The sequence below is a fragment of the Centruroides sculpturatus genome, unplaced genomic scaffold (assembly GCF_000671375.1).
Source record: "Centruroides sculpturatus isolate CEXI.00-Female unplaced genomic scaffold, Cexi_2.0 scaffold266, whole genome shotgun sequence".
In the NCBI taxonomy this organism is placed as follows: domain Eukaryota; kingdom Metazoa; phylum Arthropoda; class Arachnida; order Scorpiones; family Buthidae; genus Centruroides; species Centruroides sculpturatus.
In genome coordinates, this window is record NW_019384421.1 from 481,623 (window position 1) to 505,284 (window position 23,662).

Here is a 23,662-nt window from a genome sequence, read left to right on the forward strand (position 1 = left end):
GTAATAAGATATAATGTAATATTACAAAACTGATTACAATCAAGTTAAAAATTTTTATATCTTTTATATGTTACAGAATAATTTTCTCACAATGTTCAAAATTGTAAAATCCAGATTTCCAGTAAAAGAGTTTAGAAGTGATGAAATAAATGTATCTTTCCACCACTCCTCTGCAAATACCACTGTTACATTGTCAGTCCTTTTACTTAGGTCTTCAATTATCTTGTCCATCTGCCTCTTTCTGAGTCTTCAGAAAAAGGATAGACAAGATAACTCAAAGACCTAAAATCAAAAACCTCCATCTCTTTCTGAGATAAAGGTCTTTGGTCCATGGCCAAACTCCTGCTTCATTGAATTAAGGGTAAAGAAGAAGAAATAGATGTAGTTGGCTTACTAAAATGCATAATAAAAAAAAAATGGCTTCCTAAAATTACCAGTGATGATTTATTTACTTACTTACTTACTGGTACCAAGCTTTGTAACTTTTATATTTATACATTATTATAAATTATGTAAGTTTATAATTACAAATGTAATATTTTGTAATTATATCAATTATCTAAGTAAATCAAATAGTCACTCTATTCCTAAAGAGAAAATTCTGTTATTATTAATTCAAAAATATCAAGATTTGAAATTTTAATTTATATCAGTTTCATTAAAAGACATTATTAAAAAGAAAATTGGTTTTATGACTATGGAGATTAAATGACAAACTTAGTTTTTTAATATAATTAATTATTCTTTTATAATTATAATTTATTTGCAAAGATAATATTGCACATAGTTCCAATTAGAACTAAAGAAGACAATATTTAGAGTCAAAACTGCATAAGATAACAAAATAATATGCTTAATCCATTGGACCTTTGAATTTGTATTTTAAAGCAATTTGTCAAGGATGTGAAAGTATGAAAAAACTAAATATAAATCATATATCAATAATTTTAGAATCATTTCACTTACCACATACAGTTCTTTCCAATAATCTCCCCATTCCCTCAAGACAGAAGTAATTTCTTGTACAATTGGTGGTTCTCTGGGAATTATAGCTTCATGTGGACTGTGAAAAGATAGTGAATAAAAGGTAAATCATTTGAAAATCTATTTTATTTTTTCTTATGGAAATAGAGATATGATTTATTTATATATTTTAAAATTAGTTCAGTATTTCATAAAAATTTTTAATTAATTATACAAAGGTATCATTCCTATAAGATTATTTATAAATATTATTACACTAATCACTAATTTATTTTTAATATTATAGACAGAATTTTAGATGTTGAATTATTATTTAATAAAATAATAATACATTTTAACATAAACAAAATTAATTTTACCAAAATTAAAATGTTTTAAATTTAATATTAAAGCCAAATGATTGCAGGATTAAATTGGGCTACATTATTGCTACTATTAATAATTAAGTACTGAATAACTTGGCACTAGATTTTGGCATTAGGTGCCATCTCTTATTAAATTATTAAATTTGATGATAATGCAATCTTTAGCAGCAGGTGCTTTAAAATTAATACAATGCCCTGTATTAATTTTAAAGAAACTTCTTTGTGATTTCATTTGTCTCAATTGTATGCACATCTGATTGGTTTGTTTCTCAATTTTAAATTTCAAATTACAACATTATTCTTTTGGGCATTCCATTCTAAAATGGAATGCCCAGAAGAATAATGATCTGAATACCTGAAACAGATTTTAGGTGTAGATTGAAAGCATTTATTGCATGAATTAAACATCTGTGCTGGGCCAAATCAAGGTTTTGAAGTGTTGTTTTTTTTTAGATCATATACACTTTTATATAAATATAGTTTTTCACTTCACTTTGCAGAAAGCAAATGATTTCTATCTTTTGCATTAACAATTAGATAACTTATAAAATTATTATTTATTTAGGTTTCAGATAATGAAGTTATATTTATTAATTGAAAAATACCTATTATGTCTATTTTATGATTATGCTATTATAAAAAATATTTAATTCATTATTGTTTAACTCCTATAACAGTTCTCTATAAAGTTTTTTTGAAGTTCTAAAATTAGAATGTTGGTTAAAAATAAATTTTTCTTATTAAGCATATTTTATAATCCATATTATTTTAACATAAGAAAAAGATTTGTGATTTCTATTCATTGATTACAGATTACATGAACATAATTATACATTAGTTTTTCCAGTTAAACATGAAATTACAGTTACACATAAAGTTGAATTTAAAAATAATAATACTAATACATCCTTATGCATACAAATATTTTATAAATAATTTCTTGTTATATTCAAATTAAAAACATAATCAAATTTAATTAACCCATACCCTGTTTTATCAATGACAGCTTCTTTAACACAAATAAATACTTTAGGGAAAATACCCCAAACACTTTTATTTTTTGTTGAACATCCATAGTACCATTCTGAAATATTTTAATTAAAATAAAAAATTAGACAGAATGAAAAAACATTAAACATTTTTTAATATATATCAATTAATTATCCACATTGATAAATAATATAATTAATAAAAATAATTATTAACTACATAATGAAAAAATTAAGAGAATAAAATAAAATAATTTTTTAAATATTTCAATAAATCTAAACTAAAATTAGAAATAGACAATACATAAAGTGTCCTCAAACTTTGTTCCTTTCAATCACATCAGGAATTAACAGTTCTACAGCAGAGTTGACCTGTGACTCCAGAACTATTAATTACTGTCGTACTTGAAAAGAATGAAGTTTGAGGATACTATGTATTATATCTTTAAAAATTTTTTTATAAATTTTCAAATTTTAAAGTTAATTGTCCTCACAACTTTTTAATCAAACCTAAACTAAATGATATCAAAAACATTTTCCACATTATTATTTGAAAAACTTTAAAGTTTAACTATGTACGTTATTAAGTACAGAACTATTTCATTATATAATTAAAATATATGCTTTCCACATCAAATTAGTAGTGACTTGCCCCTGTACATCATACTTTTCCTTTAACAATAGAGTTGTGCTGGTCATCTATTTAAGACTTTTTGGGGAAAAATTTTGGAATTGAAATAGCATGACTTTTAGTTTGCATCAAATGTTTGTATACAGTTCATTAATTGCCCCCTGCCCCTAAGGTTTCCATATCTGTCTCATCTCTATCTAACTCTGTTCTTGAGATTAAGAAAAGACAGATAGATGGATGGACAACAGTAGGAATTTATAGATCTACAGTTTTTCAAATTGCAGCCCAATAAATCTTGTAATACACTAATTTGAATGTTCAATACAAGATTTAAATTAAGGAACTTTCTCTTTAACCAATTTTTTAAATCTTATTTTTTAATATCAGAATTCAACAATAATATCTCGTTTCTTAACTTTTTCATCTTACAGGCACTAAAGAATAACAATAGTTTTAGTAATGGTGGTAACTAATAAAGCATTTAATTTTATAAAATTATTATTTGGAAAATGTTTCTAACATATTAAACAGAACTACTTCACCATTTTGAGAATTAAATAGTCTTGTTATCTATCTTTTATTGAATACTATTAATTTTTTCATAGAGCTTTTGAATGTGAAGCTATAAATTCAAAAATATTAATATTTTAACTTATTTAACAAAATTAATCATTTCTTCTTTTGAAAAGTCATACTAAGCTATTGTAAACTGCATATTCCATTCTGTAAATATTTTAATTTTTTTTATTTTTACATTCTGTCAAAAGCAGTGAATTGATATTATTTATTTTTATTTAAACATGATTTGAAGCAATCTTTACAGCAAAATAAAATTTGGAAAAATTAACATTATAAAGCATTCAAAGCAAAATTAAAACTTTATTTTGATGAAATATTCAATTATATCTGATATCAAGATATCATCTTCAGCAGAACTTATTACTTCAGAGTGCAAAAAAATATCCAAGTTTAGTTCCATTCTGCCTAATACATAAAAATATCTGTTTAAGCTGGAAAGTTTACAGTAAGTCATACAATTTTGGTTTTTGCCAGTTTTATTGTGATATCTCACTGTTATTAAATATTTGTATAGAAAGAAAATTATAAAATGTTACATAATTGCACTTATTGTCTATTAATTGGGAAGCTACTATGTGCCTGATAAACAAATTAAAGCATGTTTTATGTATGAATAATTTAGATAAAATAACTACTTTATATTACATAACACTATTCTCTTGGAACATCCTCAAATTTTATTAAATCATCATCAATTTTATTTGAAATAAAATATTATACAGTAATGTTCCATTTTACATAGATATTTCTAGTTAATATAATTGTTTTATTAATACACATCGAAAAATTAAGTTTTGAGACTGGCCAATTATCTTAGTGCACACTTATTTGGCATAATTGCCAGATGTTAATGTAACATGTAAATGTGTTGTAAATACTTACGAAAACTTTTGTTTAATTTCATTTATAGATTTAGTTTTCATGAAGGAAAAAGTAAGATTTCTCATTTGACATGGCCAAAATGCAGATAACTATCAAGCAACAGATTAACATAAAGTTTTATGTCTGAACTGGTAAAATGCTGACAGATGTTTTAAATGCTGAAGATTGTATAGGAGATGAAAGTCTTTATGAGTCAATGTGTTCTTATGATGCAAGTGATTTTCTGATGAGAGAGAGGATATGAATAATGATGAAAGCTGTGGTGCACCAGTGATGAAAGGAATCCAGAGAACATTGAGTGAATTGGAATCTGGTGATACCTGATTGAAAAGTAACTTGCACAATGATAGCAGAGAATATCAAAGCCAACTGTAAAACTGTTCAACAAATGATTTCAGAACATCTAAATTTGTAGAAGATTGTCACCACATTTGTGATGAGCTGATGGCATTGAAACAACATTGACAAGTTGTAAATGACTCTCAACCAACTGAAAACAGACAATTTTTTGAAATGAGTGATCACAGGAGACAAAAATTGGTGCTTTCTTCAAAAATTTCTTTATTATTATTTTTTCTGATTAATCAAAATTGTATAATTGTCCAAATCAAATTCAGATACAGTGTAACTTCCGAATAGAGGACATTGTCAGGACTAGTGATGTGCTGGATATCTGAGGGGAAAAAAATATCTGTATTTGTATATCCGTCTCTGTTACTTTTTAGCGGATCTTTAATGGATCTTTTATCTTAATGAATTTCATTACTTATATGAAATTTTAAAGACAGGTAGAATAAAATACTAATAGCTTCAATTCAAATCACTTTTTATTTCTTAAAATCACATATTTGGCACATTCATATTGCAAAAATTAAATATTTAAACATTAATTATAGTAAGTTACCAGTATAATGTATTAATTTAACTATCTTTATAGTGAGATCAAATCTCTAATACTAATTGAAATAATCATCATGGTTATATTATATTATTGGGTTGTTCGGAAAGTAATTTCGTTTTTTTTCCGTGGGGAAAAAACACAATATTTTTATAATAAATATTTTATTGAATTATATATCGACCATTTTGGTCAAATACCTGTTGTCATCGTTTCTGGTAGTAGCATGATTTCATTCATAAAAGTTTTGATCGTTGCTTACAAAAAACTGATCCAAGTGATTTTTGATATTGTTATTCAAGTAAATGTTTTACAGTTAAAAAAAATTTGTATAGACCAGAACAAGTAATAATCTGAGCTGCTCAATCTGGTGAATATGGTTGGTGTGATAGCATGTCCCATCTAAGTTATAACAGTTTCTGACGAGTTACCAAACTTGTATGAAATTTGACATTATCATGGTAAAACACACCTGTTTTGTTGATCAATTCTGGCTGCCTTTTCTGTTTGATGATATTACTCAATTTATTTACTCGATGGCAGTACACTTTCAAATCAATTGTTAAATTGTCCACCAAAGAGAGCATCTCTCTTTAAGAACATGTGGAACCCATATATCGAGCTTTGAAACAAAACCAATTTGTTTCAAGTAATCATAAACAGTTCAATTTGACAAGTTTAATCTCTTAGTGATTTCACGTGTTGTTATTCGGGAATTTGCTTCAATCAGTATCTTTATTTTGTTTTCATTGGCTTCAACTGGCCATCCAGAACTTGGTGCATGTTCAATATTGAAATTGCCAGAATGAAATTTTGTAAACCAAGTTTTGGCACTGTCATTCTGTCAATACATCTTCTCCATACATGTCACACAATTTTTTTCTTGCTTGAACAGCATTCTTACCTTTTCGGTAATAAAAGAGCAAAATATGCTGAAAATGCTGCTTTCAATCTTCCATATTTGATGGGACACAAAAAATAAACAGTTGCACAAAATCAAACAGAATTTTTTACAAATAAGCCTTAAAATGCTAGCTGCCAAAATATACAATGATAATATGGTTTAGAATAAAAATGGCGGGAAAAATATGACTAATTTGTCTAGTGGTAAAAAACCGAAATTACTTTCTGAACAACCCAATATATTATAATAATTATCAAATAATCAAATAAAATAATCACATTTTTAGAAACTTCAAAAAGATTAAATGTCATAATCAAAATTAATTAATGGTAAATTGTACTTCAAAAAGAGTAACTGGCAGCTTTATCCCCCAAAAGTTTATTACGATGAGGATCATAAATAATTCCTGCTGCACTGAAAAACTGCTCACTTGGAACGCTTGTTGCAGGTGATGATAAATATGTGCGAGCCATGTGACTAAGACCTCCAAATTTTTTACTATTAATCTCCCAATACTTTAATGGATCTTGGTCTCTTGATAATCTTTTTTCTTTGGCATATTCTGTGAGCAAATTAGCATTAGTGTATGATATTTGGTTTTCAGATTCCTCATCTTCATCGTCACTATCTAACATATTAGCCATAGAGTCTTCTAAATTGTTGCAATATTCTTTTCTTACAGCATTTGATTTTTCTGTGCTAGTTGTAGTTGTTGTGATATTTACTTCTGTTTCTAAAGCTGTAAGTAGTTTCTGTTTTNGTGCTAATTGTAACTGTTGTGATATTTACTTCTGTTTCTAAATATGTAAGTAATTTCTTTTAAAAGATCAGTTTTTTTCATCAATTTTTTGAGGAAATATATTTGAAAAATTGATCTTTTAAAAGTAATATAAAGTAAACCGCACCAGGGATATATACATATCTATTACTTATAAGTAATTTCTGTTTTATATCTTTGATAAGAAAGTCACTGAAGAATTTACCTTTATAATGTGGTTCTAAAAATGTTGCTATTTGGATCAATATATTTTTGTCAATTTCAGAAAAATGCTAATCTAATTCATTGTTCAAAGAAGACAAAGAATCAAGAACAGCGGGTGTGCTGATATTGAGAGTTTCCCCACTATTAGCAGAAATTTGAATCTTGTCACACAATTTATTTAATGTTCGTATTAGAGGAATAATGTCGGATATACATATGTTTGGTGCACTCAATTTTTTTGTGGTATCCTCCAGAGGCTTCAGTACTCTCACTAATTCTTGAATTAAAATCCACTCTTCAGCATCAAGCTGTTCTATTTTATTATTAGTAGAATAAAACAACAATGAATCCTTAATGCAATCAAGTCTTTCCAACATATAATAGCTGGAATTCCAGCATGTCGGCAAGTCTTGCAAAACTTTTAAAACTCTTTGATTGAGTCGAACTTTGTGAGTTGAACGATGGTTGAAATGTCCTGCAATTTTTCTGCATTTTGTAAGTAACATGGATATTGCATCAACATTTTTAATAGCTTCTTTGACCACCAGATGCAGTTGATGTGTTGTACAGTTGATATAATTTATTCAGATAAAGTGCAAGCACGCTTCATGTTGGATCCCATCCCTAACCATGTAGTGCACATTATATTTTGGGATTCTCCACTCTTCAAGCATACATTGAAATATTGCCAAAATGTAATCTCCTGTGTGGCGTTTGTCAAGAATCTCTGCTTTCAAAACGATATTTTTTCTTATAAAATCTTTCGTAATGCCATGGCACATTAAGGATAATAATGAAACTCCTGACGAAGAATCTGACCAGATATCTGATGTAAAGGAAACTTTCTCAAAATACTTCAACATGTTCTTTATTTTTGATAACACTTTATCGTAAAGTTTGCTGCAAATAAGTTCCATAAAATATTTCCTGCCTTTTAGAACATAATTTGGAACAACTTGATCCATCAATCATTGGAACCCCAATCTCTCTATGTGTTGAAAAGGTAAATCAGATAAAGCTATCATTTCTGCAATTAAATAGTCAATTTTTATTGATTTGGGGTTTGTATTATCCCACATTTTGCCCTTTTCTATGTATTCATTAAAAAATGTTTGTCTAAATTCTCTTTTTACCGTTTGTACAGATGTTCCCTGCTGAACATTTTTGTCAGCACTCTTCTTAGCAGAGTTTTCTTTTAAGAATAAAGCATATTCTTGTGGATGTTTCCTCTGAAGGTGATTTTTTAATGATGTTGTACCTTTACCCTTATGGGAATACTTTCCTTCACAAATTTTGCATTTACCACAATCGTAAAATATTTCAATATTACACTACTGAACTTTTTTGTCGACATTGTTTTTATTTTAATTTAACTCAACACTCTCCAAAAACACAAATGTAATCTATGCTATCCCGTGTCACACTAAACTATAAACAAAAACACATGCAGTGCAAGTCAAAACAAATTGCGTTACTAATGCAAACCATCAACTATCAGTCCAAGGTCACACGTACCGGCGCTGGCTAAGTACGAAATTCGCAGATCTAGACACTAATGATCCATATCCATGGATATAATTTTTAATGATCCGGCACATAACTAGTCAGGACTATGGTTTCTCCAATAGAATCCCAACTATTTCTTAACATGGAAAATCCCACAAAAATTTTTTTCTTATTTTGTGTTAAAGTTGAGGAAATTTTGCAAGTAGAAAGTATAATTAACCCATAAACTGTCAGAATACATTTGTGTTTATTAATTTTAAGCCTGCTTATTATTTTTTTAAATTTTTGCTTATTATGACATGTCACAGATTGTCAATAATCAATATACAGTTTATTTGTGACAAGACTCTGAAAATTCTTTACTTGTCAGAACCTGTAATATCTGGAATAATTGTGCTTATGCTGTCTTAATTTTTAGCCATGCCCAGTAGCTTCAATAACTGCATTATGCCAGGTTGTGCAAATTGGGCAATGATACAAACGAGTATGAGGTATGCAAGTTTTTGTGAGAATGAGGACGAAGTTTTTATTTTTTCACTAACTGCGTAGTTAGTGAGGGTGACTTTCATCGTCTGAAGGTCATCGACGAGGGACCACGATGTCATGTGACCCCCCCATACGTCAGGAGCGACCGGACGCTAAAAATGACCAAATAAGGAGTTTTTCTACAGCGCGGGAGACTGTCATAAATCAGGGAGAGATGTCAAAAGACGTCAGCAATTCTCAGATTTTTCCCACGCTGATCGGGTATATAAAGGGGTCGGATTGTCTACTCGGCGCTGAGCCAGGGTGCTTAAGCCAAAGAAACTCCTCTGCACACCTCAAGAGCGATCGTCGGGGAAGAAACATCGTCGCACGATCTTCCAGAACTCTCAGGATCTACGAAGCTCATAATCGCCGCTCCATGCAAAGGTAAAAACTTTGAATATTTTTCTATTCTCCTGATACGACGGAATTACTCCTCGAAGAGGTTAACAGAAGAAACCTCCGAGCGAACTGCACCAGGAAGACCTCTCTACAGATTAAGAGCGACGGAGCATACACCGTAACCGCACGGCCTGAGAAGGACATCGCTCCACATAGCCTTCAAAGGACGCCTCAGAATACAAGACAACGATCACAGAGTGTTTTATCAACGCCCTATAATTGGAGAACGATGCCTTCGAGGTAAACCCTTGCCATTATAATTTATCTCTCTAACGTGAGCTCTCTCTCGGATTTTAGCGTCAGGTTAGAATAGATTTTAGAATACCTATTTTTATCTTGATACGCGTATGTTGTATTTAAATTCTTTGTGTAAATTTTGTTAGTTATTTATTAAATGTGTTCGTTAATTTAAACCCGTGTAATCTTTTGGACACCTGGTCACGACTTCCAACTCCTTCCCACTCATATTTTTAGCCCTCCTATTGCCATCCAACAACCGAGAGCGGGTCTTCCCGACCCGTGCAGATTAAGCGGTCATTAGGGTTCGACCCGGTGACCCCCTGCTACTCACATTTTTCTTCATAAACCCGATTATTAAAGCCAAACGAACTGCTAAATTATCAAGTTATAAGCTTGATGTCACTATTACAGCAGCTGAGGTAGACAAATCAAGAATACAAGACAGCAAAAAAATACTGTAATGCATCTTGAAAATGAACTAGAAATCTTTGAGGCTACAGGTGAAAAAACACATAACATCCATCTTCTCTTAAATGCATTAAAGACAATTCCACCCACATCAAGTGAATTGAAAAGGGCATTCTCGATAGCAGGACTTTTCTTTAGTAAAATAAGAATCAAAATTAAGTGATTGGCGTATTGACCATCTTTGCTTTTTAAAATCTTATTATAAAAGTTTACAATAATATTTTGTATTATGTTTTATTTAAATAATGAAAAATACCTTCTAACTTAGAAGTTTGATCTAAGTTCATTTTTGTCTTTAAATTTGCAACTCAATTCAAAGGCATTTTTGTTGTAAGCAGTTTCCAACAACTTTAATAAACTTTTTCTATTTGTGAAAATTTCTATGTAACTCAAAAGTAATTTTTTATACATATTTTACACAGCATTATTAATATTATTATTTTAAAGGTTGCAGGTTGTATTAAGTTACTTAAAAATAAAAAATAATTATATCATTTGATTTTAAGATTTATTTTATATCTTAAAAATAATAAATTATATCCTGGGATTTCCTGGGATCCAGTTCACTTTTTTCTAGGAATCCTGGGACAAGCAAAAGACTGGGAAATGAGAAACCCTAGTCAGGATTGAGAAGTTTGTCCGCTATTTAGAGGTACATGCTAGTAACCATATTGTATTTTAACCTCGTAATTATAAAGTGAAGAATATGGTGGATTATGAAAACATCAAATTTGTGTTAAGAATATGAAAATATAAAAAAGTACATGTAGCATAAATAATTAAAATTCTGCATATAGTATATTATTTATCTTTTCAGCTGTAAAAATCACATTTTAATTGAATTCTAAATAGCAAACAGATAGTATAGGATACTTTAATTAAATGGAGGATAAAAATTACAACAAAATGTAACTGTTGATTAATTATTAATTCATCAAAAATGATTTGAACAGAATTAACAAAAAGAAGAAAAAAAAAAAAAAATGTTATTACGAACAGAAGGGTGGACAAAGGTCAGTTTAGACAATGAGCATTCGAATGCCAAGTTATGAAGGCAATTTACTAGCCACTTCAAGGAGTAAGAAATGTATTTGGTATTCTTGTATTTATAATGTCATTTATGATCTAAACGACTAATAAAAATCAATATAGTGATTTGTCTTCTTTGTAGTTATCGAGTAGGTGTAATTTTTTAAACATTTTTGCTTTCCCCAATAAATGATTTATTAAAAATTACTTTAGCCACTACAAAGCTGTTAAGATCATAAATGATGTCATAAATGCAAGAATACCAAATATCTTCCTACAGTTTAAAGTGGTTGGCAAATTGCCTTCATAACACAATCTTTGAACTTTTATCAAAAAACACTGTTGTCTTAACCTTAAAACTGTTTATTTTTCATTACTATTATACTACAGTTTTTGTCGAATGAATGAATAACTTTGGAAAAGTTTATGGTTTCTTGATACCATAAGTTTAATTCCAACAGTAAGACAGAAGTTTAATAATGTTAATATGCATGATGATAAACAGTGATTGACAACTTAGCCAAATTAGTCTTCTCTAACAGATAATGAATATTGTTCTAATTTTTACAACTTATCCTCCTCCCTTATTCTTATTTTAAGCCAGTCTTTATTTGATGCCTATGGTCAAAATTCGTTATCTGAAAGAGTATTTGAACTGATTCTTTGTTTTAGTTTTAAAATATTTCATATGTAATTAATTCTTTTGGAATATTGAAGGTGGGACTTTGTGTTTTCATAAGGTAGTATGGACAATGGTTATGCTATTCAATGTGTCTGCTATTTAGAGATAAATATAATAGATGTCCTTTTGTACTTAAATTGTCTACAAGGACTTATTTATTACTAGGACTTATTATATCGGTGACTAGTTCTGCAAATTCAGAAAAAACAGTCTTTATTTTTCACCTGTTTTTTCTTAATTGTTTTCTTAATTTGCAGAACTAGTCACCAGTATAATAAGTCCTAGTAATAAATAAGTCCTTGTAGACAATTTAAGTACAAAACTATAAGATAAGAACACAAAGGCATAAAATTTGATAATAGATGTCCTATTTGAAGGGTATGGGGATTGTAAAAATGTCCATTAAGTAGAGGTATCTGCTATTTGGGAGTGTCTGTTAATGGAAGTTTCATGGTATATCTATTTAATATTAAAAAAGTAATAAAGTAACATTTTAACGAAGTTACTTTGTAGAATGTTATTCATAGGATAAAAATGAGAATGATTCATATCCAGAACTTTTATTTTTACATCAAAATTTTAAAATATATTAAATACGAATAATATAAATTAACAGTTTTGATTGAAAAACCTTAAATAGCAATATTTTAAAAGTTAGATTAAATTTTATCTTTTATAAAACTTTCAATATGAAGAAAACAAAAATATTAAAAAAAATCATTGTTTAATAAGGAAGTAATATTACAAATAAATATATTTGTAATTTCATTATTATATCTAAATGTTTAACATAATATTAATAAACTATTTTAAGTGCTTAATATAAGATACCATATTTTTTTAATAATTTGATTCTCATTTCTAATAATCTTATTACAGGTTATGAATATTTGTTTTTGTTTTAAATTCTTAACAGATACATTTTGTTTAGTTATTATTTGAAATATCTGTGAATTGATAAATTTGAATTATTAGAATATGATTTTCAGAAAATAGTCTTTTTATTGATATTACTACAATTAAATTCATTCAATTAATGTCCAATGAAATTTCTAATTAATAAATTAATTTTATAGATGTTTAAATAATATCTATATTATTTTTTAATATTATAATATTTATAAAAATGATTGTTATATAATGACTTTTAATATTTTATTTTCTCTGAATTAACAATCTAACACGTTAAATATTTGTAATATGCAGTAGATGAATGTTTCAATTCAATTTTTTTTCTTATGTCTACTTATGTTATAAATATTTATAACATCCTTTGGAATAAATGTCCTATGTTATTTTATGTTGATTTTTGATATATTGTATATATATAGGGCAATGCCACCAGTAGTCAACTATTTTATGCTGTTCTGGACTTGATATTTTTTATTACAATGCATAGCAACATAAAAATAACATTTGATGGCATGATCATTTATGGCAGTTGACAACTGGGTTTTCCTTCATTGAGAGCCTCACAAATGTGGCAACTGTGAAAGAATAAGCAAGTCAATAATAAGCATTTTATAGAGAACATGCACCTGAAACACACAGCCTTTATTATCTTCTAAAGACTTGACAATGACTCACTATATAGTCAATTACCAGAATGAGTGTTGTGCAATTATTTTTTCCATCACCATGAGTAAGGCAACTTGTTATTCTTATGTGTCATTGAGAATGAGGTTGTCTTAAGATATTTCTTGTAAAGTGATTTGCCTAATCCTGCTCAAATGGACTAAATTATGCATGGATTTCTGCTTACAAGATTGACTAAAGCCACCCCCACCCTATATATATATATATATATATAAACACAGACACGCACACATATACAAACAGTAGAACTTGGTTATAACAAACACAAATAGAACAAGTTTATGGTTGTAATGAGCAAAATACCATAACAATTTTAATTTAGATGTATTTCCATACATTTTCTCACAGTTATAAAAAGGGTACTTCACAGATATACTGAGCAAATTTTTGGTAGCTATGCAAACACATGAACATTCTTAATTGTTCAAGTAGTAATAAATGCAATACCAAATTCTTGGAAGAGATAACTGAAAGGGTTACTTAGTTTTATTGACCACTAGATAATTAGTTTTACAACCTACATCTATTACAGACGTATTTATCACTTAACTTTCTTTTTTGGAAGACTTCCCCTCTTTCTTGATTAGCTTAAGGCCCTTACTCTGCCAATTTACCTAATCATCACTACAATTGTAAAATTCCTGTATACTCTAGTTAGAAATGAACCCTTATATGAGAAAGATGTCTATGAAGAAAAGAAAATGTCTCTTGGTTTATGAAAAAGTAGAAATTATTTTTGGGTGAGAACATGATGCTAAAAATGTCAGTGTAGAAAGTTTTGTCATCTTTGACAGTATTGACATTATTGAAAAATAAAGCAATAATCAATTTTAAGATTTATAGATAAAAAGACTAACTGAAATCAGACATATTATTAATTAGTATCATCTTTAATTACAAAAAATAAATTATTTAATATTAATTATATTGTAGTTTATATAATTATTAATAAAAATACAGTATAATGTTATCACAAATCTTTTTTTAACCAACTTATTTAGAATTAAAAATTAAAAGATAGATTTCACTAATTATCAGTGGCATAACTACAAATTTTGCTGCTTGTGGGGTCCTCCTATGTGTTTGTACTCAGAGCTGCTGCCCATTCTCCCCCTAGTTACATCACTGCTCTTCATGGATATAACAAGGAAATCTTGCCAGTCCCCATTATAACAGAGTTCAACTGTGTATATATATATATATATATATTAAGAATTAAATAAACTGCTCTTTTCTTAGAAATGAAATGTAAAAATATATATATGTATATTTTTTTTACATTTCATTTCTAAGAACAATTGATTTAATTCTTAATTGCAGTCTATATCTTGGAATAAAAAAGTCATATTATCATGGCATCTAGATATTTGTTATTTTGGAATATATATAACAATCATTATAAAATACATTACAAATCATTACATATTAGATTTATGCATTCATAATCTGAAGAAATTTATAATGTTTCCATGTTTAATATTTTAAACTAACCTATGTATACACCTAAACATCACCTATATATGAAGCATGTCCCATGGAAATACAATCTTTTGTGATAACTTAAAATTATAAATTACATTATATTACATTAAAAAATTAAATAGCCATTTGTAAGTTATTTTTCTAAATAGTTGCTATTCTTTTCTAAACACTTTATGGCAAGAGACAAGGGCAATAATTCCTTTCTGAAAAAGTTTTCCATGTAATGATTTAAACAAGTTCATGGTTACATCTTTAATTTCATCTTCATCTGTGAAGTGTAAGCCACTAAGATGTTTCTTAAGAGATCCAAAAAAATAAAAATTAGAGGATGTTAAGTTCAGACTATGTAAAAGATGGTGCAATACTTCCCATCCATACTTTTTTAGCCAGTCTGAAGTATGACATGCAATGTGAGGTTGCATTATTGTACAGCAGGCCTATCATTGTGAGTACAGTCAGGACTTAGCATTCTCTAATTTTTATCTTTTTTGATCTCTTAAGAAACACATTAGTGGCTTACACTTTTCAGATGTTGATGAGTCAAACATTTAATCATGGATTTGTTCAAATCATTACATAGAGAATTTTTTCAGAAAAGAATGGCAACTATTTAGAAAAATAGCTTAGACTGTGTGAAATTCACCTTATCTACAGGGGAGAGTATAAATAACATGAAAAAATTATAATTAAGTAGAAAAAAATTTCTCTGCAAACTGAATGGCTATTTAATTTTTAAATGTAATTTGTTATTAAGTTGTCACAAAAGATTGTAAGATTGTATCATACTTTTGGGACATATATTACATACAAACACACTAACTATAATATACTGAAATAACTACTTAATATCCAAAAAACAAACCCTTGAATAATTACTGAAATTAGAAGTATGCATAAATGAAACATTTTTCAAGACTTTTCAGCTCAACTTTAAAAGTTCAGATTTTCATAAACTCTTCTAAATCCCTACATACTTCTAAATCTTATAATACCATGTTTGTACAGTCAGATGGCTGAAAGAGTTATATCAAATCTATATTTCAAGCATTTGCCTTTTGGATTATTTATTCTATTTAAAATTGAGTAATTTATATTAAAACTAAAACAGATTTTTCTGAAATAACTCAGTATTTAAGTACAATAAAAAAAATATATGAAATAAAATAGGCTCTTATCAGTAAATAAATACAGTTATAAAAAATAACTTTAGAAAAAATTATGGATTCAAAGTTTACCTTCATACTCTTCAAACATATAAACAGTATCACCAACAGTCAATCTGAGATGACATTTTCCTTCTTCATTAAAATTTGAAATGACTAAAAAGAAAAAAATATATATATATATTATGAATATTTAATATTACAAATTTTTACAAATATATCATTTGATGATATTTAATTTAATATATAATATATTAAAACTGACATCAAAAACACACTTTAAATAACCTTTAAAGTCCAATAACAAAATTTTTTAGTGTAAAAAATTTTTTACAAATGTTTTCAACATTATTCAAGATCTGCCTCAGGTCTTTAAATTACATTCCAATTGGAATGCTCAGAACAACTTTTCAAAATATTATTTTTTTAAAAGTTGGAACACAAACATAATGCTATGTAACACCAAAATTTAAATAGTGGTAAATATAAATTTTGTCAAAAATTTTTTACATTAAAAAATTTTGTTACTGGAATTTAAAGGTTATTTCAAGTGTGCTAGTGATTTGTCCCAGTATTGTGAAGAAGGTAATTTCGATATAAAAAACTGTTTTATATATATACTAGCTGCAAGGACCCACTTCACTGGGTTTTTATTTGTTCGTACATTTGTATGTAATATAGTTTGTTTATATATATAAAAGACTGTTTTTCTAAGTAATCTAGAATCTAGCTGCAAGGACCCGCTTCGCTGGGTTTTTAAAAAGTAACGATAGTGAAGATTAAGATAATTACATTATAGCCAATCTTACCTGTTTTCACTCACAGAATGCAAGAATTAGGTCCCCCGTTTCCAGACTAATTAGAGACCTGGTCCCGATTCTATTTCTGGACGTCTCCTGTTCACATCAAGTCAAACGAACTATTTTCAACGTTTGTGGAACGTTTACAATCGTTCTATAATCGAACCAATATTCGAATTTTATGTTCAAATTTAATTTGAATATTGTTCGAATTTGTTCGAATGTTTTTTAATGTTTTGTTCGAAATTCGAACAAAACATTCGAAATAGAAAGCCACTTTCAACCACTTTCAGCCTCATATCTCCCACACCCTTATAGCTATCGAGACGCAGGTGCACGAATGGAGACTTGAGCTACTACCACATACAAACACCATTCACGTGCGATGTGTAGTTTTTGTGGAAAAGTGAAATATAGGGACATACATGTCCATTTTTATATATATAGATATATATATATTTTTTTTTTGTAAGAGGCAGTTTCAGTTACAGTCATAGACCTCTTTCCACTCAAAGAACATTCAAGAGATCTAGATTATGTAGTTAATACATTTTAACTTGTTCCCTACCTAGTGGCAGGGACATTCATATATTGGGTCACATGCCTCTCCTTTGTCATTGAGTTGTCCTTTTCTTAATCTCTAAGGGAGCTCTAAAGTTTCATTTTATTTTTAAATTAGTTACTTATTTTTATCACAGAAAACATTTTTAATGATAAAAAAATAAAGATATTTGTTATTAACCGAAAATTTGTTCTAGTGAGTCATGATTGTTTGGTCAAGTACCAAGCTACCACTGTATTTGATCAATGTGATTTTAACATATGCAGTAGCATATGTTATTTGATCAATGTGATTTTATTTGATCAATGTGATTTATGTGATTTATATGTATTTGATCAATGTGATTTTAACATATGCAGTAGCATATGTTATTTGATCTGTGATTTTATTTGATCAATGTGATTTATGTGATTTATATGTATTTGATCAATGTGATTTTAACATATGCAGTAGCATATGTTATTTGATCAATGATTTTTAATTTGATCAATGTGATTTATGTGATTTATATGTATTTGATCAATGTGATTTTAACATATGCAGTAGCATATGTTAAAATCACATTGATTTTACAAACACTATATCATGTATGTATGTATGATGCCCTTTTTTTATAGCTTGTGACTCCCTTTTTTTCATAGTCTGTGGGTGCCATTATCTAGTAGGCTTATAAATTTGCATGTTCAATGTTATCTATATTAACTTTATTCTGTGTGTTATATTTGGGAAGTGCTAATTTTTATACAGTAGACCCCCCTATAAAACAGGTTCATATAGTTTGGATTCCTATATAACGGCAAAAAAAACGTATTCGTATAAATACACTAAAAGAGACTTGTATAATTCAGTAAAATGTCATTGCCAACTCGTGTCACGACAGGATTGGTCGAATCTAGACCAATAGCAGATATACTGAAATAACTACTTAATATCCAAAAAACAAACCCTTGAATAATTACTGAAATTAGAAGTATGCATAAATGAAACATTTTTCAAGACTTTTCAGNATATCTTAAAAATAATAAATTATATCCTGGGATTTCCTGGGATCCAGTTCACTTTTTTCTAGGAATCCTGGGACAAGCAAAAGACTGGGAAATGAGAAACCCTAGTCAGGATTGAGAAGTTTGTCCGCTATTTAGAGGTACATGCTAGTAACCATATTGTATTTTAACCTCGTAATTATAAAGTGAAGAATATGGTGGATTATGAAAACATCAAATTTGTGTTAAGAATATGAAAATATAAAAAAGTACATGTAGCATAAATAATTAAAATTCTGCATATAGTATATTATTTATCTTTTCAGCTGTAAAAATCACATTTTAATTGAATTCTAAATAGCAAACAGATAGTATAGGATACTTTAATTAAATGGAGGATAAAAATTACAACAAAATGTAACTGTTGATTAATTATTAATTCATCAAAAATGATTTGAACAGAATTAACAAAAAGAAGAAAAAAAAAAAAAAATGTTATTACGAACAGAAGGGTGGACAAAGGTCAGTTTAGACAATGAGCATTCGAATGCCAAGTTATGAAGGCAATTTACTAGCCACTTCAAGGAGTAAGAAATGTATTTGGTATTCTTGTATTTATAATGTCATTTATGATCTAAACGACTAATAAAAATCAATATAGTGATTTGTCTTCTTTGTAGTTATCGAGTAGGTGTAATTTTTTAAACATTTTTGCTTTCCCCAATAAATGATTTATTAAAAATTACTTTAGCCACTACAAAGCTGTTAAGATCATAAATGATGTCATAAATGCAAGAATACCAAATATCTTCCTACAGTTTAAAGTGGTTGGCAAATTGCCTTCATAACACAATCTTTGAACTTTTATCAAAAAACACTGTTGTCTTAACCTTAAAACTGTTTATTTTTCATTACTATTATACTACAGTTTTTGTCGAATGAATGAATAACTTTGGAAAAGTTTATGGTTTCTTGATACCATAAGTTTAATTCCAACAGTAAGACAGAAGTTTAATAATGTTAATATGCATGATGATAAACAGTGATTGACAACTTAGCCAAATTAGTCTTCTCTAACAGATAATGAATATTGTTCTAATTTTTACAACTTATCCTCCTCCCTTATTCTTATTTTAAGCCAGTCTTTATTTGATGCCTATGGTCAAAATTCGTTATCTGAAAGAGTATTTGAACTGATTCTTTGTTTTAGTTTTAAAATATTTCATATGTAATTAATTCTTTTGGAATATTGAAGGTGGGACTTTGTGTTTTCATAAGGTAGTATGGACAATGGTTATGCTATTCAATGTGTCTGCTATTTAGAGATAAATATAATAGATGTCCTTTTGTACTTAAATTGTCTACAAGGACTTATTTATTACTAGGACTTATTATATCGGTGACTAGTTCTGCAAATTCAGAAAAAACAGTCTTTATTTTTCACCTGTTTTTTCTTAATTGTTTTCTTAATTTGCAGAACTAGTCACCAGTATAATAAGTCCTAGTAATAAATAAGTCCTTGTAGACAATTTAAGTACAAAACTATAAGATAAGAACACAAAGGCATAAAATTTGATAATAGATGTCCTATTTGAAGGGTATGGGGATTGTAAAAATGTCCATTAAGTAGAGGTATCTGCTATTTGGGAGTGTCTGTTAATGGAAGTTTCATGGTATATCTATTTAATATTAAAAAAGTAATAAAGTAACATTTTAACGAAGTTACTTTGTAGAATGTTATTCATAGGATAAAAATGAGAATGATTCATATCCAGAACTTTTATTTTTACATCAAAATTTTAAAATATATTAAATACGAATAATATAAATTAACAGTTTTGATTGAAAAACCTTAAATAGCAATATTTTAAAAGTTAGATTAAATTTTATCTTTTATAAAACTTTCAATATGAAGAAAACAAAAATATTAAAAAAAATCATTGTTTAATAAGGAAGTAATATTACAAATAAATATATTTGTAATTTCATTATTATATCTAAATGTTTAACATAATATTAATAAACTATTTTAAACATATTAAACAGAACTACTTCACCATTTTGAGAATTAAATAGTCTTGTTATCTATCTTTTATTGAATACTATTAATTTTTTCATAGAGCTTTTGAATGTGAAGCTATAAATTCAAAAATATTAATATTTTAACTTATTTAACAAAATTAATCATTTCTTCTTTGATTTTCAGAAAATAGTCTTTTTATTGATATTACTACAATTAAATTCATTCAATTAATGTCCAATGAAATTTCTAATTAATAAATTAATTTTATAGATGTTTAAATAATATCTATATTATTTTTTAATATTATAATCTTTATAAAAATGATTGTTATATAATGACTTTTAATATTTTATTTTCTCTGAATTAACAATCTAACACGTTAAATATTTGTAATATGCAGTAGATGAATGTTTCAATTCAATTTTTTTTCTTATGTCTACTTATGTTATAAATATTTATAACATCCTTTGGAATAAATGTCCTATGTTATTTTATGTTGATTTTTGATATATTGTATATATATAGGGCAATGCCACCAGTAGTCAACTATTTTATGCTGTTCTGGACTTGATATTTTTTATTACAATGCATAGCAACATAAAAATAACATTTGATGGCATGATCATTTATGGCAGTTGACAACTGGGTTTTCCTTCATTGAGAGCCTCACAAATGTGGCAACTGTGAAAGAATAAGCAAGTCAATAATAAGCATTTTATAGAGAACATGCACCTGAAACACACAGCCTTTATTATCTTCTAAAGACTTGACAATGACTCACTATATAGTCAATTACCAGAATGAGTGTTGTGCAATTATTTTTTCCATCACCATGAGTAAGGCAACTTGTTATTCTTATGTGTCATTGAGAATGAGGTTGTCTTAAGATATTTCTTGTAAAGTGATTTGCCTAATCCTGCTCAAATGGACTAAATTATGCATGGATTTCTGCTTACAAGATTGACTAAAGCCACCCCCACCCTATATATATATATATATATATAAACACAGACACGCACACATATACAAACAGTAGAACTTGGTTATAACAAACACAAATAGAACAAGTTTATGGTTGTAATGAGCAAAATACCATAACAATTTTAATTTAGATGTATTTCCATACATTTTCTCACAGTTATAAAAAGGGTACTTCACAGATATACTGAGCAAATTTTTGGTAGCTATGCAAACACATGAACATTCTTAATTGTTCAAGTAGTAATAAATGCAATACCAAATTCTTGGAAGAGATAACTGAAAGGGTTACTTAGTTTTATTGACCACTAGATAATTAGTTTTACAACCTACATCTATTACAGACGTATTTATCACTTAACTTTCTTTTTTGGAAGACTTCCCCTCTTTCTTGATTAGCTTAAGGCCCTTACTCTGCCAATTTACCTAATCATCACTACAATTGTAAAATTCCTGTATACTCTAGTTAGAAATGAACCCTTATATGAGAAAGATGTCTATGAAGAAAAGAAAATGTCTCTTGGTTTATGAAAAAGTAGAAATTATTTTTGGGTGAGAACATGATGCTAAAAATGTCAGTGTAGAAAGTTTTGTCATCTTTGACAGTATTGACATTATTGAAAAATAAAGCAATAATCAATTTTAAGATTTATAGATAAAAAGACTAACTGAAATCAGACATATTATTAATTAGTATCATCTTTAATTACAAAAAATAAATTATTTAATATTAATTATATTGTAGTTTATATAATTATTAATAAAAATACAGTATAATGTTATCACAAATCTTTTTTTAACCAACTTATTTAGAATTAAAAATTAAAAGATAGATTTCACTAATTATCAGTGGCATAACTACAAATTTTGCTGCTTGTGGGGTCCTCCTATGTGTTTGTACTCAGAGCTGCTGCCCATTCTCCCCCTAGTTACATCACTGCTCTTCATGGATATAACAAGGAAATCTTGCCAGTCCCCATTATAACAGAGTTCAACTGTGTATATATATATATATATATATTAAGAATTAAATAAACTGCTCTTTTCTTAGAAATGAAATGTAAAAATATATATATGTATATTTTTTTTACATTTCATTTCTAAGAACAATTGATTTAATTCTTAATTGCAGTCTATATCTTGGAATAAAAAAGTCATATTATCATGGCATCTAGATATTTGTTATTTTGGAATATATATAACAATCATTATAAAATACATTACAAATCATTACATATTAGATTTATGCATTCATAATCTGAAGAAATTTATAATGTTTCCATGTTTAATATTTTAAACTAACCTATGTATACACCTAAACATCACCTATATATGAAGCATGTCCCATGGAAATACAATCTTTTGTGATAACTTAAAATTATAAATTACATTATATTACATTAAAAAATTAAATAGCCATTTGTAAGTTATTTTTCTAAATAGTTGCTATTCTTTTCTAAACACTTTATGGCAAGAGACAAGGGCAATAATTCCTTTCTGAAAAAGTTTTCCATGTAATGATTTAAACAAGTTCATGGTTACATCTTTAATTTCATCTTCATCTGTGAAGTGTAAGCCACTAAGATGTTTCTTAAGAGATCCAAAAAAATAAAAATTAGAGGATGTTAAGTTCAGACTATGTAAAAGATGGTGCAATACTTCCCATCCATACTTTTTTAGCCAGTCTGAAGTATGACATGCAATGTGAGGTTGCATTATTGTACAGCAGGCCTATCATTGTGAGTACAGTCAGGACTTAGCATTCTCTAATTTTTATCTTTTTTGATCTCTTAAGAAACACATTAGTGGCTTACACTTTTCAGATGTTGATGAGTCAAACATTTAATCATGGATTTGTTCAAATCATTACATAGAGAATTTTTTCAGAAAAGAATGGCAACTATTTAGAAAAATAGCTTAGACTGTGTGAAATTCACCTTATCTACAGGGGAGAGTATAAATAACATGAAAAAATTATAATTAAGTAGAAAAAAATTTCTCTGCAAACT

At 27.8% G+C, this 23,662-nt stretch overlaps 1 protein-coding gene across 1 annotated transcript in view; it reads right to left on the minus strand.

Moving 5' to 3' along the window:
- Positions 1-16,458, minus strand: part of LOC111619405 (dedicator of cytokinesis protein 1-like) — a 95,259-nt gene extending 78,801 nt beyond the window's left edge. The window contains 3 exon segments of the mRNA XM_023361108.1: positions 967-1,063; positions 2,337-2,433; positions 16,380-16,458. Coding sequence (XP_023216876.1) covers positions 967-1,063; positions 2,337-2,433; positions 16,380-16,398 — 213 coding nt within the window. The 5' untranslated portion in view covers positions 16,399-16,458.
- Positions 16,459-23,662: the final 7,204 nt, after the last annotated feature.